The 15863-nt window shown below is 35.8% G+C and overlaps 1 protein-coding gene across 1 annotated transcript in view; it reads right to left on the bottom strand.

Annotated features, from left to right (window-relative positions):
* Positions 1–1836: 1836 nt before the first annotated feature.
* LOC140008882 (zinc transporter ZTP29) overlaps positions 1837–15863 on the bottom strand; it is a 28155-nt gene continuing 14128 nt past the window's right edge. The window contains exons 2-12 of the mRNA XM_072053787.1: positions 9782–9840; positions 9435–9527; positions 9256–9345; positions 9059–9140; positions 7309–7364; positions 7145–7201; positions 3843–3883; positions 3621–3688; positions 3458–3514; positions 3243–3360; positions 1837–2339 (exon numbers count right to left, since the gene is read on the bottom strand). Of these exons, the coding sequence (XP_071909888.1) occupies positions 2294–2339; positions 3243–3360; positions 3458–3514; positions 3621–3688; positions 3843–3883; positions 7145–7201; positions 7309–7364; positions 9059–9140; positions 9256–9345; positions 9435–9527; positions 9782–9840 (767 nt within the window). The 3' untranslated portion in view covers positions 1837–2293. The remainder of the gene's footprint in view (positions 2340–3242; positions 3361–3457; positions 3515–3620; positions 3689–3842; positions 3884–7144; positions 7202–7308; positions 7365–9058; positions 9141–9255; positions 9346–9434; positions 9528–9781; positions 9841–15863) is intronic.

Genomic DNA, 15863 nt, shown 5'->3' with positions numbered 1-15863 from the left:
AAGGAGATTCATACTGCTGCAACAAGCCAGGCAACAGGAAGTCAACCAGGTCAAGATGCAATGAAATTATATGTAGATGGAGCCATTGATAAAGGGAAAAAGGGAAGATTAGTAGTAGTGTGGAATGGTGCAGAAAAACTAGTAACCACTTAGGCAATCCTCGTCAAAAATAGCTAATTCGATAATCATTGATGCCATGGGAATAAGGTCTACACTCACTTTTGCCATTGACAAAAATTGGGCCTCAATGTGCATCTTCTCGAGCAACAAACTGTGGTAGAAAGGATCAATCAACAATAAATGATTAGTCCATGCTATCTAGCATACTACGGGATGTATGAAAGCTGAAGGATTCATTATGTAAGTGCTAATTCCTTTCTGTTAATATGAAGGACAATAGTGTAAGTCATACTTTGGCAAAATTTGCCACCATACTTGATGGAGCCGCGCAAGCTGTCCAAGAGGTTCGAGAAGCTGAAGTCAATCCTGTGACCATTCCAGTTGGCCCAATGACACATCTCGTACCAAGAATCTCAAGGAATCGCTTCAAGCAATGGTTCGAGCTGTTCAAGATTCGATTGGGATGTCAAGTGCGTTTAAAGAGCCTAGTGAACAGAGTTTACCATTAGTGAACTTGCTTCAAATCAAAACAGAATTGGGGCATGAAGGCCTAGTTGTCCAACCGACTTGACCAACTTTACTGTTCAAATCAAACCAGAGTTGGAGGCACGAAGGCCGAGCTGTCCAACCGACTTGACCAACTTTAATGGCGCTTTTGTGGTGTTATTAATCGTTAGTAAGCAATAAACGGACCATTTTATGCAAGATTAGATCCACATATGATAGGGCCGAATTTGTGAGCCCATATTAGGTAATCGTGCGTTATTGCTTTCCAAGTGTGGTTAGGATTTCATTTTACAAAACTTATAAAAACTCTTGTTTCTATCAATAACATCACACAAAAAATTCCAACTTCACAGTTTCGAGTGCTAAGGCTCTCTTAGGCCTTAGCTCTTGCGAGCACCCTTGAACACTTTAGAAAATCTCTCAAGTGTTTATTCCATCTTATCAATCAAAAAATCATACTTAATTGTAGCACCAACTACCATTCTTATGGTTCACTAATTCGTTTAATTGTGGATCAAGATTGTACCAACATTCGTAACTAGAAGAATTAGAAGGATCTACGTAGGAAATTTCACTGCTAAGCTTGTGTCAATCACCAAAATCTGGGGCTTATTATTCACAAGTTTCGTCACACCGACGGCTCGTATCAATACTCATTTATGATGTTTAATGAAAATTGGACTTTCCTCGTGGCTTATCCGTGGGGCACAGATTATCGGTTGCGCAGTTGTCCCAAAATGCTTTGCAAAGTCTAATTTATATAAATACAAATCAAGTATAAGGGGAAAAAAACCTACCATCATAGGTCTGAACGGTACATGTCAACCACATTGGCAGCTAGGCAACCGTTTAGCACTTTTTAGTCAATATTTTCAATGATAATTTCCTCGCCTAAGTTCCTGATTTATTTTTTCTTTCAATATAATTTATTGAACAATTAGGCCTAATATTAATCCCCAATTCACGTTTATTTCTATCATCCTAATTGCATTGCAGAAACTAGTCGAGGTAATTCATCCAGTCCTTTGGATTGTTCAGTAGTTCTCAATTGCTTCAGAATTAGCAAAAGAGTAATCATTCAAAATTAATCAAAGCTATTATTAGATAAATTCTACATTCAACATTTTTTTGCCATTAAAAAATCTAGAACCTAGATGTAAAAGCAACCGATAACACATATTACAACACCAACCAAAAAAAAAACCCAAATGATTCAAAATGAAATCTAAATCAGCTAAAATAATCAATGCGAACTACCTGGAAAATGCAGAAATAAGACGAGGCTAAATACACTTTCCGTTCCATGTCTATTATGGGGAACAATTGATTCCAGGTAAATCTCCTGAACGTACATCTAAGGCTCTCATAAGCAGAGCAAAGTTGATCGAGATATGCACTAGTTATTTCAGGGCATTGTACTCGCTTGTACAAGCATTCGAATAAACAGTGATCAATGAAGCACAATTCCCTACAGTGCCGCTACTCTCTTACGGTCCAAACGTTCTCCGCAAAACACTTCATATTATGTGCAACAGCAATTCAGCAATTGTGTGCCGTATTCCCAATAATCCAGTTTATGTCATTATACTGTTAAAGGGGCCTCCTCTGCCAACAACTTAGTATAGAAAGTGTTGTGAAAGAGCTGACAAAGTTTACACATGAACTGCTACAAACTCATGTCTTTTGGCAAGCTGATCTCAAGAAAATACAGGCTGCAATATAAGAATTAAAAGATGATCTATGTAATATACCGAAGGGGACTTTCAAAATGATGTATAAGCAGGATACATAGAAGATTAAAAAAATCCAGAAATAAGTGAATTAAAGTTTTCTACAGTAATTTCTGGTTAACCATCTCTGGAAGATGTTATCAATATGCAAGTCTTTTATTTCTTCAATGCATGACTTATTATCTCTTTTTATGTTTGTTACTTAGATTTTGGGACACGCAAACCAGAAGCTAACAGTGCCATCCTAATGTCTACAGTGCCACAAGGGGAAATCATCCATAGAAATCCCATAGGCTTTGGCCATACAGTGTTTCTGGGCACTTTAAAGCTTCAAATGCCTTCTAACGGAGGATCATAATAGGACAAATGGAACAAAGGCAAACCATGTTTTGAGAACTTTGCATAATTGCATGTTTCATTTTTTGACAATTACTTTACAATCTAATTTAAGCAAGAGGCATTACCAGAGCTTGGACCAAAGCAATAAATAGCTCCATGAAGTTAGTGTCTAAAGCAAGAGCTAAGAGAGGTGGAGACATTTATATCATATCTTCTATTAATGCAAGGAACACATACCGAAAGAGGATGTCAAAATCAAAAGCTAAGACAAATAAAGGCATGCAAATCCTTGAATCTTGTGCAACTTTATTATCTCTTTTCCAGTCATTTAGAATCAGTATTTCCGTCTAACTATTTGTTCCTTTTTAGACTTGTTAACAATTTGTTAAGATTCTTCTCTATTGTCTAGACAAGTATAACTGAATTGTCACACGAGAATTCTGACAATTTCAAAACAGGAGCAAAACTAAAGGAACATTATAAGTAAACAAGGTCTAGTAGCTATCCTTTCAGAATGCTTTTAGTCTTAATAGTAAACTTTGTTACCTGGCAGACATGAACGCCATCCCAAAGAACACAGCTTTAACAGCTTGCTTTTGCCCTGCATAGTCAAATGCCAAAGGCAGCATCTCATGCAAGGTAAGAAAGGCCATCACTCCCCCTACTGCAATAACAAGAATTAACAGAAAATAATGATGCTAGATGGTAATCACATGTCATCCCTCAACCAGTTAAAAATACTCCAGGAACAGCATAAGAACCTGATCCAAGAAGACCCTCCAAAACTTCAGGATTTAAGCTGCTAGGGAATAAGTAAGCTGCACTAAGCTAAAAGGTAAGAAACTTCTAATGTCTTAACTCCTCTGCTACTTCAGAAGAGAAAATTATTAAATTAATCAATTCACAAACAAGAACGGAACCAACCTACAATAATTACACCAAGAGGCTCTGCGAAGCCAGAAAGAGTAGCCAGTTTGAATGCCTTCCATTTGCTGAATTTAAGACAAAACTATGCAACTTAAACAGAAATGACAGAATTCCAAGGATTATACTAATGACATAGAAGTATGCATTTGAGAAACTAGCAATCTCTTTTATCTGCCATTTCTAAAATAAAACCATAATGTTCACATTCAGTCATCTTACCTATGTGTTGCAAAATAAACTGGAAGTGCAACTGCAACACCCTGTAAAAATAGAAAAGAATGAATTCAGAATCCTTTGATTAAAGTGAGAAAATTATGCTTTCTTAGGTTAGTACAGATACATCAATACCACCCTTCCCAATATTTTCCCTCTTTCATTTTTTGAGAGAGACAGAGAGTCCAGTGCCAAGAAACATTAATGATATTCTTTCACGCAGCTTTACTCTTTCTTTTGGGTTTTATCTTTCCAAATTTTAGTTCTTTTAAATTTTGTGTACTATTCAAGTATTTTGAGCACAGACTAATACTTTCCATGACCAAGTACTGCCAAGATCTGGTAAAATTCTTGCTAATAGGGTAATAGGATCACTGTATCAATCTTGAGAATACTACATGGTTGCATCACTTACAGAATAGGCAGATACAACATGCAACCCCAGTGTTCAGCCCATGATTTATCATGCTAGAATCCAAAACCCAAATTTTGTCATTCCTAAGTATTTGTCTTCAGAGCACAAGCTAAAACTCCAATGTAAAATCCTTTTAATATTGAGACAAACTGTTAGCCTGCAATAAGAAATTGTGTCTATGTGACCTAATGAACAAATTCACATTACATAAATTATAACAATATGAACATCTCTAACAAATTTCACAAATACCATATTTCAGAATATGGAAATTTTAATGTTGCAGTTTGTTAAAAACATATGAAGGCAGATTACAAGAAAAATCCTGAATCATGGATGGTTTAATGGGTATGGCCTATTAGGATCTTCAAAACAAGGTCCTGCCCCATCTTCCAGAGAACTACTATGTGACCAAGTGACTTCTAAAGGATTGAGTAGGGGCTTTCAACAAATTGCAGAATTTTGAACAAGTGTTCAGTATGAAAGAGACGAAACCTGTAATTTCCTGCAGTTAGAGGTTGAGTAGAATTGCTGGAAACTAGATAGTTATTTAACAATGGTAACTTTCATATAGTCATCAGAACCACAAAAGAATCAATATAATCAAGTAATTTAGGAAACCCTTTTTTCAATTGCTTACAGGTCCAAAAATGGAAGATCATAATTTACATCTTAACAAGCATCTGCTGGTAAGGAATGAAAACTACCCTAAAAAACTGAATTAGATAAAGGATTGTTTGACCCAATTTGATATGTTCCTGCCACAGCAGAATTGAAACAAAAAAAGGTCCACTTTGGAGTAAAAAAATGAGTTTCATGGGCAGTGGCAAAGCCAAGACCTCATTGATAGGGCACAACAGCCCAACAGCCAAACAGCTGGCACAAGCACAACACCTTCCCATGATAAGTAGGTACCACCGTCAATGAGAAGGACCCATTTGTTTGATTACAACTCGTTGGGAATTCCGAAACTAACCCAAACTGATGCCATGAGAAGTAGCATAAACTAAAGCCCAAACAAACAAAATTCTATATCACTCCAAGCATAATTTATAGAAAATATTTGGATTTCTTGCCATTATCTTCTCTCTCCACTTTCTTTGGTGTGTTCCTCTTTCCTTCAAGCCCAATTCTTTATGTCCATATTTTCCTGGTTGCTAGCACCTTGTGATGTGCTTGCTTTTTCCCTAATTACTAGTAAGCTTTTGTTTCCTTTACTAACTAACTACTTGGACTCAACTTATAAAACATATCATTTTTCTATTTGGATGCGATAGCCAACCTCTTTTGGGTTGCGGTGATGCAATTGCAATCATTTTTGTTTTTTGGTTGAGGGTCTGCTGCAATAATTTACAAAGTTAGGTCTTAACGCATGTTAAGCATAATCAAAGGGAACTAATTCCAAAATTAGGGGGTGATGGGGAAGGTATGCAGCCTAGGCAATGTCATGCAGTATTCTAAGTTAAAAAACCTGTAAGTGGAGGAATCCAATCTCTTCTAACACAAAACAAAACAAAACAAGAAACAAAAAAACAAGCCCTCAGTGCAAAATATACAAAGGTTAAGGGTGAAAACATCAACTTCTAAACTCTCAGATGTATAATATTTCACATATTATAGGCAAAACATGTGATAGACAATCAGACACGATACCATCCGAGAAAATAGTACAGGGCCCAAGAGACAACTTTAAGACAGTGTTGTGTTTTACTAATGAAACATGGCTATGCAGGTAATCACACTACTAAAAGCATATTTCTGCCAATGGAAATGAAAATTGAAAACCTCAGTTTGGAAAGCAGAAATGACATTTTAAGGACATCATATTAGGATATACCATCAGTTTCAACAAAAGGAAGTGAGAAATATTGTTACATCTACTCCTATATCAAATCCAAACTCATGGGCTTTTGTCTGACTTTAGGTTGCTCAAGCTAAAGTACCAGTTCAATTTAAATTTGGCAAATTCATTTGTTGACATCACCTAATTTAGAATTTGTTTTCACCAGATATATCTGTCCGAAGTGTGTTGATAATGTGTACCAAACACATCCACAACAACACAACATGATAGATTTGAGAGACTAACATAACTTCATTCGAAGTCTAGAGCATGTATGTTTAAAAAGCAGTATGGATATTAGAACAGCAGAAGCAAAACCAACAGGCAGCATGATATGCCACGTCATTATTGTATCACACAAGCAGCTTGGAAAATGGAAAGACAGACACTAAATCCACCAACTGGCAACGAAAGATTTGTTTTGAAGACAAACATTAATATATTTTGATGACATCAAAAATCAAATCGAATCACTGCAACTAGGAAATTAAAAACATTTCTATTACTAAAAGCACCAACAAAACTCCGTGTCACTTCAGCATGCATCAGTAGCAGCGTGGACTGGTGTTAGCTATCATCAACCTTATCAATAAGGATCCTAATGGCAGTACAATCATAAGCTTTCATTAGGATCAGTGAGTAGCTCCTCAGTTTGTGTTCTATTTACATTGAAGATAAACATCTACTGCATCGACAATGACTTTTACAGGTAGCTTAGGAAGTAGCTTCGCTCCATATCATTTTCCTGAATGCAGTGAGACATGAGAACTATCCACAGAAGCTTCAAATTTCACTATTAGCCTTTCTTTGAAGCAGAGATTGTTTGGCATACGTATGATAGTCCGTTATAGACATAAGCTCGCTTACTCATGGGAAATATCATCAATAGAGTCAATAAAAGAAAGCATTAGTGGGAGATTAGTATCACAGATAAATCGCCAAATGAACTTGTTTTAGTGACACACGTTCAGAAGATTCTATGGATTGCTTTTCAAGCAAATCTAGTATCAAACAAAGTAAAGAATCAGCATGAGCAACACATGTAAGTACCTCCGGAATATTGTGCAATGCAATAGCAAGAGCCAGATTTAGACCAACTCGAAGACCCTAAGAAAACATACAAAAGATAACAAAATTGATATGTATCAACTGATCTTTCAGGAAAGAAGTCAATCATTAAAAAAAAAAAACGTATAATCCAGCAGCAAATGTACCTTGATTGATCCAAGAAAGACTGCCATTCCCTCTGGAAAATTGTGCAAGCTAATTCCTATTTACAGAGAGAAAGAAAGAAATAAAACTGAATCTTCCCATTTATAACCAACAGATATACCAGAACCAGGAACTTTCAGTGAGAGATTTGATGTGAAGGATTACTGCAACTCCCAATTGAGACATTTATGAATACATGGCTAACCTCCAAGAGGATAACTTATTGTTTTAACAGTGACACAAAGAATGGAAGTCTCAAACTACTGGTACTACTTAATCACAATAGATCAATGACAAAAGAAAATGCTGTAGAATACTTCACCATTTAAGATTAGAGGTACAAAAGAACAACTCTTCATGTATATTTATCCAAGAAAAGGGCAATGTTGTTTGTCTGCTTCATTGACTTAACTATAAGATGCAACTAAATGAGGGGTCAACAAGAAGACACAAGTTTTTCGGTAATGATGGAGAATCATCCAAACACCACAATGTCATCTTGAGGTTTTCACTAATTAGGTTTTCAGCTTCAGATGATACACCCAATTAAGTAAAATCATACTTTCAAGGATTTTTAAGTTCTGATGATAATCATGAGTGGTATATACAATCTTTGTGTGAGAGAGAGAGAGAGAGAATCAACTGCTTTATAGTAGATTAGCAGACCTACATAAAACAACACATGGGTACCCTTAAAAGTGTAGTTGGAGTTAGCATAAATAGGAAACTTTTGACCCCATCAATTGTTGACTTGAAATAAAACAGTGAGAATAGTGCATGGTTGTTTTCACAGAAAGTGTACAAGTACCAAGTTGCCTGTCTTTGCCTTTCATCTTTACATGAGAATGTACCTTATTTACATGACGGAGATTACAAAAATTAAACTGTGTTCCAACAAACATAAAAGTCAAACCTCTTTTTCAATTTAAAAAAAATGAGACAATGCAAAACCCACATTATGCCCAGGTTGCACCCCTCCAATATGTTAGTGAAGCTTGTTACCAGCATTGTCTTTGTTGTTTTGCTTTTTTCTTTTGTGTTTTTTGGGGGGGGGGGCGGAGACTAAATTCCTCCACAATACTTCATCATGTTGTCATGTATGTAGACCACCTAATTAAATGTGCAGTTCTCCTTACTGCTTATACTGCAATTTAATATACGAATGCTTGGTCTCATAATGTCCATAGTTAGAAACACACTTAGAAGATACTAAGTCTCACCTGGCTATGAGATGCAAGTCCATAATTGTCCAATTAACTGCTAAGCCAACCTAAATCCAGCATTGCTTCAATTGTGATACTGAAATGAATTTTCTAACCACCCTTTGTGCACATTCAAATTTTCTTGGGAGAAAAACCATTTCTCTGTCAGTGTGGCCTTATCATTTGAGGTCCAATCAAACAACCAAGCTATCAAAATTGATATCATTAATACACGAATTAGCAGCCTCCGTGACCAAAAAGAGCCACTAAATAGCAAAATATTTTTCCTTAAGAAATGCTTCTCCAACAGTTTGGGAGTGAACAAATCCCGAAAGGCACTCATGGTATTTAAAAATGTTTCAGACCATCATAAGTTCATTCAAATCATGTCTTCTGTCAACAGTAAGCTCGCACACTAAAAGCCAAACAAAGGAAACAGTTGTGGTGCAACCAGCTGGCATAATTGAATGCATTCACGCAGAAAGCCGTGCAAACAAATATGCTAAGGAAATCTTCAGTCAAAGTGAACAAAAATACACAGCAGACTGACCTATTGCTGTAACAATGCCACTAAACAAGACTTGGCGTCGGTGCTTTTTCATTATATCCTTGCCCCCTTCATCCCCATTTTTCTGTTTGCAAGCAAAATATATTATGTATTAAAATGAATTTCCAAACACACCAGTTGCACTAGAAAACTTTAGAATGAAAAATGCCACTAGAAAACTTTAGGAGAGAATACCTTACCTTACTGCTTTTCACATCTGAACTTGGAGCAAGTGTAGGTTCTGGGATGAAACCAGAAACAATTGCAAAGAATATTACACCTGCAAAGAACTAAGAGCAACAAATGGGGTAACAATTATTAACTTAAATAATTTTTGTGAAACAAGGAAAGAGAAGACAATCATTAGGTGATAGCTTACCCAGAGGTTTCCCCTTAAGAAACCAATAGAGTTCATAGCATTATGGGCCAAATCCAGGAATGATATGCTCAACATAAGACCTGCAGCAAAACCCTGCACAGAGATCACAAGTATGCCATTTTAATTTCATAAATGACTCAGGAAAACTAAAGAAAATAAAGAAGTAACAAATTAAGAATTTGAAAACATTATGTATGTTAATGTGCATTTCCAATGTATTATAATCAATCATACAAGGAATCCATATGCAGCAAGTTTAACAAGAATTGCTCAACCGAGAATCATAACCATGAGAGACAAAATGACAACCAATTTTCCTTAAGAAAATAGTAGCAGCTAATCATTACCTGTAAAAGCCCAAGCATCTTCACATTTGGAGCCTGATTCACAACCACAAACAGTGCACCTGTCCAGTAAACGGAAAATAGTTAGATTAACAATGGACTACCAACAATAGCACTTCAGTTGCTCACAAGTCAATATCAAAGATGGCAGCTGCAGAAGCAAACCACATCAGGCGTTTTAGTAAAGGAAATTTTAACAAATCAAGCTACAGATTATTCATTGTAACTTCCCCAATAGACCTCCAGGCTGTCACTTCTTACTACAGTAAAAATGGAAGACAAGAAAATAAAGACCTTCTCAATTTCAAAATAGATATCCTACTGGTCATACTAAAAAAGTAGTACCAGTTTCCATTTCAAATAAATCTTTATTTTAGCGGAAAGGTTAGAGGTTTTGTGTTGTCTCCACTCATTTAGACTTAAATAATCATGGTTCCTAGTTTGCTCTTCAAAATAGTATACAGTTTGAGCTCTTGCTGCAAATTAAAATGCACAGTTTGACATTGAGGCAATAGAGTACAAGGTCACAAGGAATATATCACAAAATTTTCCTAAAACAAGTGAAATCAAAATTGGAAAAAATGAAAACTAGTTAGTACTAAGGTCCTTGCCATTTGATAAAGACTAGATCATCACAGTTCAAAATGTTGCTTTAAATAGGAGCTTAGCAAAGAGATACCCAAAAACAGAAGTTTATCCTCAAAAGAATGAAGATGAGCTCCAGAAATAAACAAAACAGCAAAATCAAGATACTTTAACAACAATGACCCCCTTGTCAGAGTTCTTCTTATGCAGTCTTTTGCATTTATTGTTTTCTTATTTCAACACAAGAATCATCAGTTCTTTATGCCTAAATCACCAGGAGTAGCCAAACTTAAAAGCATCCTGCAAATGTCCCAATGGGCATACCTAAACCCACATGAATTCTATTACCACATGGCAAGAGTATGACAAGAACATGACATTATAAATTGTAGTGAGTTTATAGAGAGTTGTAGTCACAAAACACATAAACTACAGCACACAATCCCAGAGAAAGAGAGGCAATGCATGTTTAAGACAATTTCCTATCACAATCAAATAAACGAACTGCAGTACTATGGATAGATCATACCCATTCACAGCACTAGCAAAAAAATGACTGCAATGCCTGGGTGCAATCAAGTAGATGAAACAAAATCTAAATGAATAAAAACACAGGATTGGCAGTAGGAAACCACTCTATTTGCCATCAAATATTTGTGTTTGGATAGACTATTATTTGAAATATCATTTGGAATAATTACTGTAGCACTTTTGTGATGTTATGTATGTGAGATAAAAAGGTTGGGAAATGTGTTTATGATGCAAGTGAAATATTATTTGAGAAAACTTAATCCAAACAGTATCTTTTTCAGGATAACTAATATTTTTTTTCCAAATGTAGTCTACAATTTGGTAGAGTTTGCTTTGTCTACTTACCAAAATTTAAAAGAAGAAGAAAAAGAAAAATGAAAAAAGTATTTTTTTGCCAAGATTGTCTCACGGAAATTGTGGGCTTCAAATCCATGAATTCTAAAGATGTCTGTATAAAGTTTAGGCATTTCAAATGATTGATTGTGGAAATAACAGAAGCATTTTTAGTTAGACTTCATTGAGCAATGATTATCATTACTCCCTGAGCCAGTAGCTCATGGACCATATTTACAATGTTGCTCCTTTATTAATTCCACAAAATCAAGTTACAGGAATCGCACTTGACGAGGGACAAAGGGAAGCCGCATTTGACGACATAGTTTCTCTGTTCAGAACAAAATAGAAAAATTACCAGACAAGTGTAGACACCAAATTTTGAATAATTTGTATGTGGCATCTACTTCATGATTTTTATTTTAGATCGCTTGCATTTAGTTCATTGTTGTGTGTTTTGCATTTTTTAGTTGTTATTTTATTTTAGTTTTATTCATTTTGCCCTTTTAGTTTGTCTATTTGTTTTTATTTTGTCATTTTAGGTTTTTAATCACTTTTAAGTTTTAGATTTTAGTTTTTAGTTTTTAGTTTTTAGTTTTTAAGTTTATAGAGTTTTTAGAAAGAAAAGAAAAATCATTTTAGTCATTTTGTTTTTATTCAATGCTTTCTTGAAAGAAAAATGAAAATGCAAAATCATAAAAAGAAATTAAAGAAAAAGAGAAAAATTCAAAAAAAAAGTAGGCTTTAGTTGGATTTAAAAAATAAAAAAAAAAAGAGAGAAAAAAGGAAAAAGGAAAATTTGTTCACAAAAATATGTTTATTTTTTTTAAATTCAATCTTTGGGCACTTTAGTTATTTTTATTAAGTTATTTTGAGGAAAAGAAAATGATGAAAAAATGAAAAATTGGAAATTTTTAAAAATGGCCATTTTTGTTTAGTTTCTTTTGTTTAAAATTATTTTTGTTTTGTTATTATTATTACCTGGTTTGTGTAATTTTGTTATTATTGTTATTTATATTTTATTATTTATATTTTCTGTAATCTTCAAGTTGTTTTCTTTAAAAAAAAAAAAAAAAATAGAGCCGCGGCATGCAAACTGCAATTTTTTGCAGTTTGCAAAGGAGGACTTGTGCGGCTCCTTAAGCTGCAAATATGGTGGCAATGTTTTAAGGGTTTAGGAGGGGGGTTGATGATATAAATAGCAAAAAGAAAGGTAGCCGCAACAGAGGATTTTTTGGGGGAGCGAGGGTTTCTGGCTAAACCAAAAGAAGAAAAAGGAAAGGCAGCGAAAAGATAGAGTTTTGGGGGAAAGGACTAACGGCTGGGGTTTAAGAAGGTTGAAGGCTAGAGAAAATTCTGGGTGGAGGACATACGAGAGAGAGGTGACAGCCGAAACTTAGAAAAACAAAGAGAGAAAGCTAGAAGGGAAAAGACAGAGAGTGTGCGGCTGAAGAAAGCAGAAAAACAGCGACTGAGAAAGAGTGATAAAAGAGTGAGGAAGATTTACGGCGGATTAAGAGAAAAGCAGTGAGTTTTAGAGGTGTTGGTTCAGGAAACTTTGGGCAGCAAGAAGGTTTTGGATTCGTTGAAGCAAGGCAAAGAATCAGGAAGCGCATCTGCGGGAGAGACGAAGAAGCAAAGATTTCGTCTTCTGGAATACATCAAGCTTTCGGTCAAGGTTTAAAGGTAACATTTTTTTTACTTTGGATTTGTTTGTAAGTTGCTGAGTTATGTTTGTATGCTGAAAGTCTTAGTCTTTGCACTGGATTGCATTCTTCATGCGAGTTTCTATCCGTGAATCTGGTTTGTTCTTGGAGGAGAAGGGATTTGCGTTTAGCTGTGTTCGTTTCTAGTGTTCATGGCTGTTTTCTTTTGGTGATTTTTATGCACAATCTGGGTTGGAAATTTCTGGGAGATGCATGATTTATGGCTGGATTTTTGATGATAGGATGCATAAGATCGTATTTGTTTTGGGTTCGAAGAGGTTGCCGCTGGCTGCAAATTTTGTTGGCTATGTATGTCTTGGATAATATAGTGGGAAGTTGCGTTTTTTTACTTCCAGATTTGCATGTTTATTTTGAGTCTTTGTATTGAAAATGAATGGCAAGTCTGGTGTTTGATATTTTGATTCCAGTCTGTCTTTTGTTTTGCTCGGAATGCTAATTGTTGCCTTTTGAAAGGAGGACCGCATTACATAAGATTTCAATGTTGCAGAAAATTTGTAAACTTTGCTTGAAGTTGCTTGAATCATTTGGATTTTGCATGCTTGTTGCCCGGCTTTTGGTGTCTAAATCTGAAAGTTTTCATGATGTAAAGTAAGAGGTTTGCATAGTTGTATTTAGTTTTGATTGAGCATGGAGACTGATTCTTGCAAAGTGCCGAACTACAAAAGGTTTTGCTGCATTTTCGTTCCTTCTACGGCTGTTAGTTTTTTTTCCCCCCCCCTAATGGTCAACTCTATTTCTTTGTGCCAACCCTTCAGTGAAGTTGCGTGTTTAATTGAGGATGAATGAGTAGAAACTTGCTGTTTCATGAACTTATTTGCATGATAGAATGGATAGAAGCAATACCAGAAAATTTTTCAGAACATTGTATGCTTCCATTTATCCGTTTTTCTTTTTCTCCTTCGGCTGGTTTTGGGCGTTGATTGTTGTGTTTTGCTGTTTTGGAATCAAGGCATTTGATGTTAGGATAAAAATACTAATTTGGTCTGGATGAAAATGGCATTAAAATGAACATAAGAATGGCAGGAGACATGGCTGGAAAATTTGCAGAAAGCTTCAAATGCAGAAATCTTCAAAGTGCCGAATCATTCTTGTGTATTTTTCCAGAATGTTTGCATGATCTTTCCCTATGTTTTTGGGTTGTTTGACTGCCAAGTTTATGCTTTGTTGTTTGGTTTGAAGTTTGGAATGTTAGATCAAGAAAAGTTTTGGCTAAATCTGAATCACGATATTGGAAAGGGAAGCAAAGAATGCAGCAGTCTTATTGATCTCATTGCAGAAAATTTTCCTACGTGATTGCATGCTTTGCATGAAGAAATAAACCTGGAAAATTGCAGATCAACCCCTTGGCTTCTAACTAAAGCCATTAGGACCCAATCAATTAAATAATTTCATCAATTTGGTCCTTGGTAATTTTAATTTGTGCAACTTCATTGTTTGTTTGCTTCAATTAACTACCATGCTTTGTTTCAATTGCGCTTAAGTCATGACTTTAGGAACTTTATGATCAAATGAACTTTGTTTTGCACATTTCTTTTAATTTTTTTTAAATAAAGTGGTACCTTGACCCTTTTATTATTTTGGAGGGTAAGTTAGTAATTTCACTACGTTAGGGCGTCGCTTCAAGGGAGGTACACTCTATCCTTCATTTGCACTTCATTTGACCCTACGTGCTCCTACGTGTTATGTGAATACGCATGCCTACTCCGCTTTCCTTACCTCTTTGCGTGCATTTACTTGCTTTTACTTCTATTTAAGTTTTATGGGGTATGTGTACACCTCTTGGCTTGTAATAGATAGGGCTCGGAGAGCATTTGGTCCATTTCCCCTTCCCCTTGGTTGCTTTTATTTAAGCTTTTATGGGGTATGTGTACACCTCTTGGCTTGTAATAGATAGGGCTCGGAGAGCATCTGGTCCACTTCCCCTTCCCCTTGCTTGCTTGTTTTTGTTGCTACATGTTAATTGCTTTATTAGGCTCTTGCATCTAGTCGAGCATGCTAAATGCTATGTGCTATGTGTTTACGAGTATTTTGGCATGTCTACTTGCTTTCATAGCCATGAATGAATGGAATGGATGAATGTACGTTTCCGCTAGTCCAACGCTAGTCGGAATTCATAGAATGGGCTAGTCCAACGCTAGACCCTTAGGGATTTCCCCTCATTAGCATATCTTTTGCTTGTTCACCACATATCATGCATTTTTCTTAGTTTTATCACTTGGCATGCTCCTCGAACCCCCTTTCCCTTCATTTTAGGATTTTTGCATATCATGATAGTTGTAGGGTCCATTTGCTTGAGGGTCCCCTTCTGATAAGGGAAACGAGCGAGTGTGGCTACTCGATAGCCTTAGCACGCTAGTTTTGCCTTCTAATCAAAGGGAAAATCGAAGTCGACAAGTTAGGAGTCATTCCCATACCCGACCTGATGCATTCCCTTAGGTTCATTCATTCTCATTTATCACTCACTCATTCTTTTCAATTCACATTTTCCTTTCCTTATTGTTCATTTTGATTTCTACTTCACAAAATTGCATTTAATCACACCTATATGCACTTATCACTATATTTCATACACTTGCACACGAACACTTGGAATTTTCATACAATTGCACACGTGCACCTTTTCATACACTTGCACACAAACACTTGGATTTTTAATTTCTTTCATACACTTTCACACTTGCACATTTGAGTCTCATTTGCATTAATCGACCTCTATGGGGTTTTCCTTTGTTGGCCGCCACAATTCATGTGGTTTGGGACCAAAAGCCTCACGAGAGACATCGTAGAATTTAGGATTGCATTTTTCTTTCCGTTTTGCATTCATATAGTCATATCCAACGTGCGAACATATATTGGGTAGAAAATTAGGAAAGGTAAGGTTAAGTCGCGCAACTAGCCTTGGATAGGTC

The sequence above is a fragment of the Coffea arabica genome, chromosome 1e, assembly GCF_036785885.1.
Source record: "Coffea arabica cultivar ET-39 chromosome 1e, Coffea Arabica ET-39 HiFi, whole genome shotgun sequence".
Taxonomy (NCBI): Eukaryota; Viridiplantae; Streptophyta; class Magnoliopsida; order Gentianales; family Rubiaceae; genus Coffea; species Coffea arabica.
The sequence above is the reverse complement of the archived record's forward strand: the minus strand, read 5'-3'. Positions and strand labels throughout refer to the sequence as shown.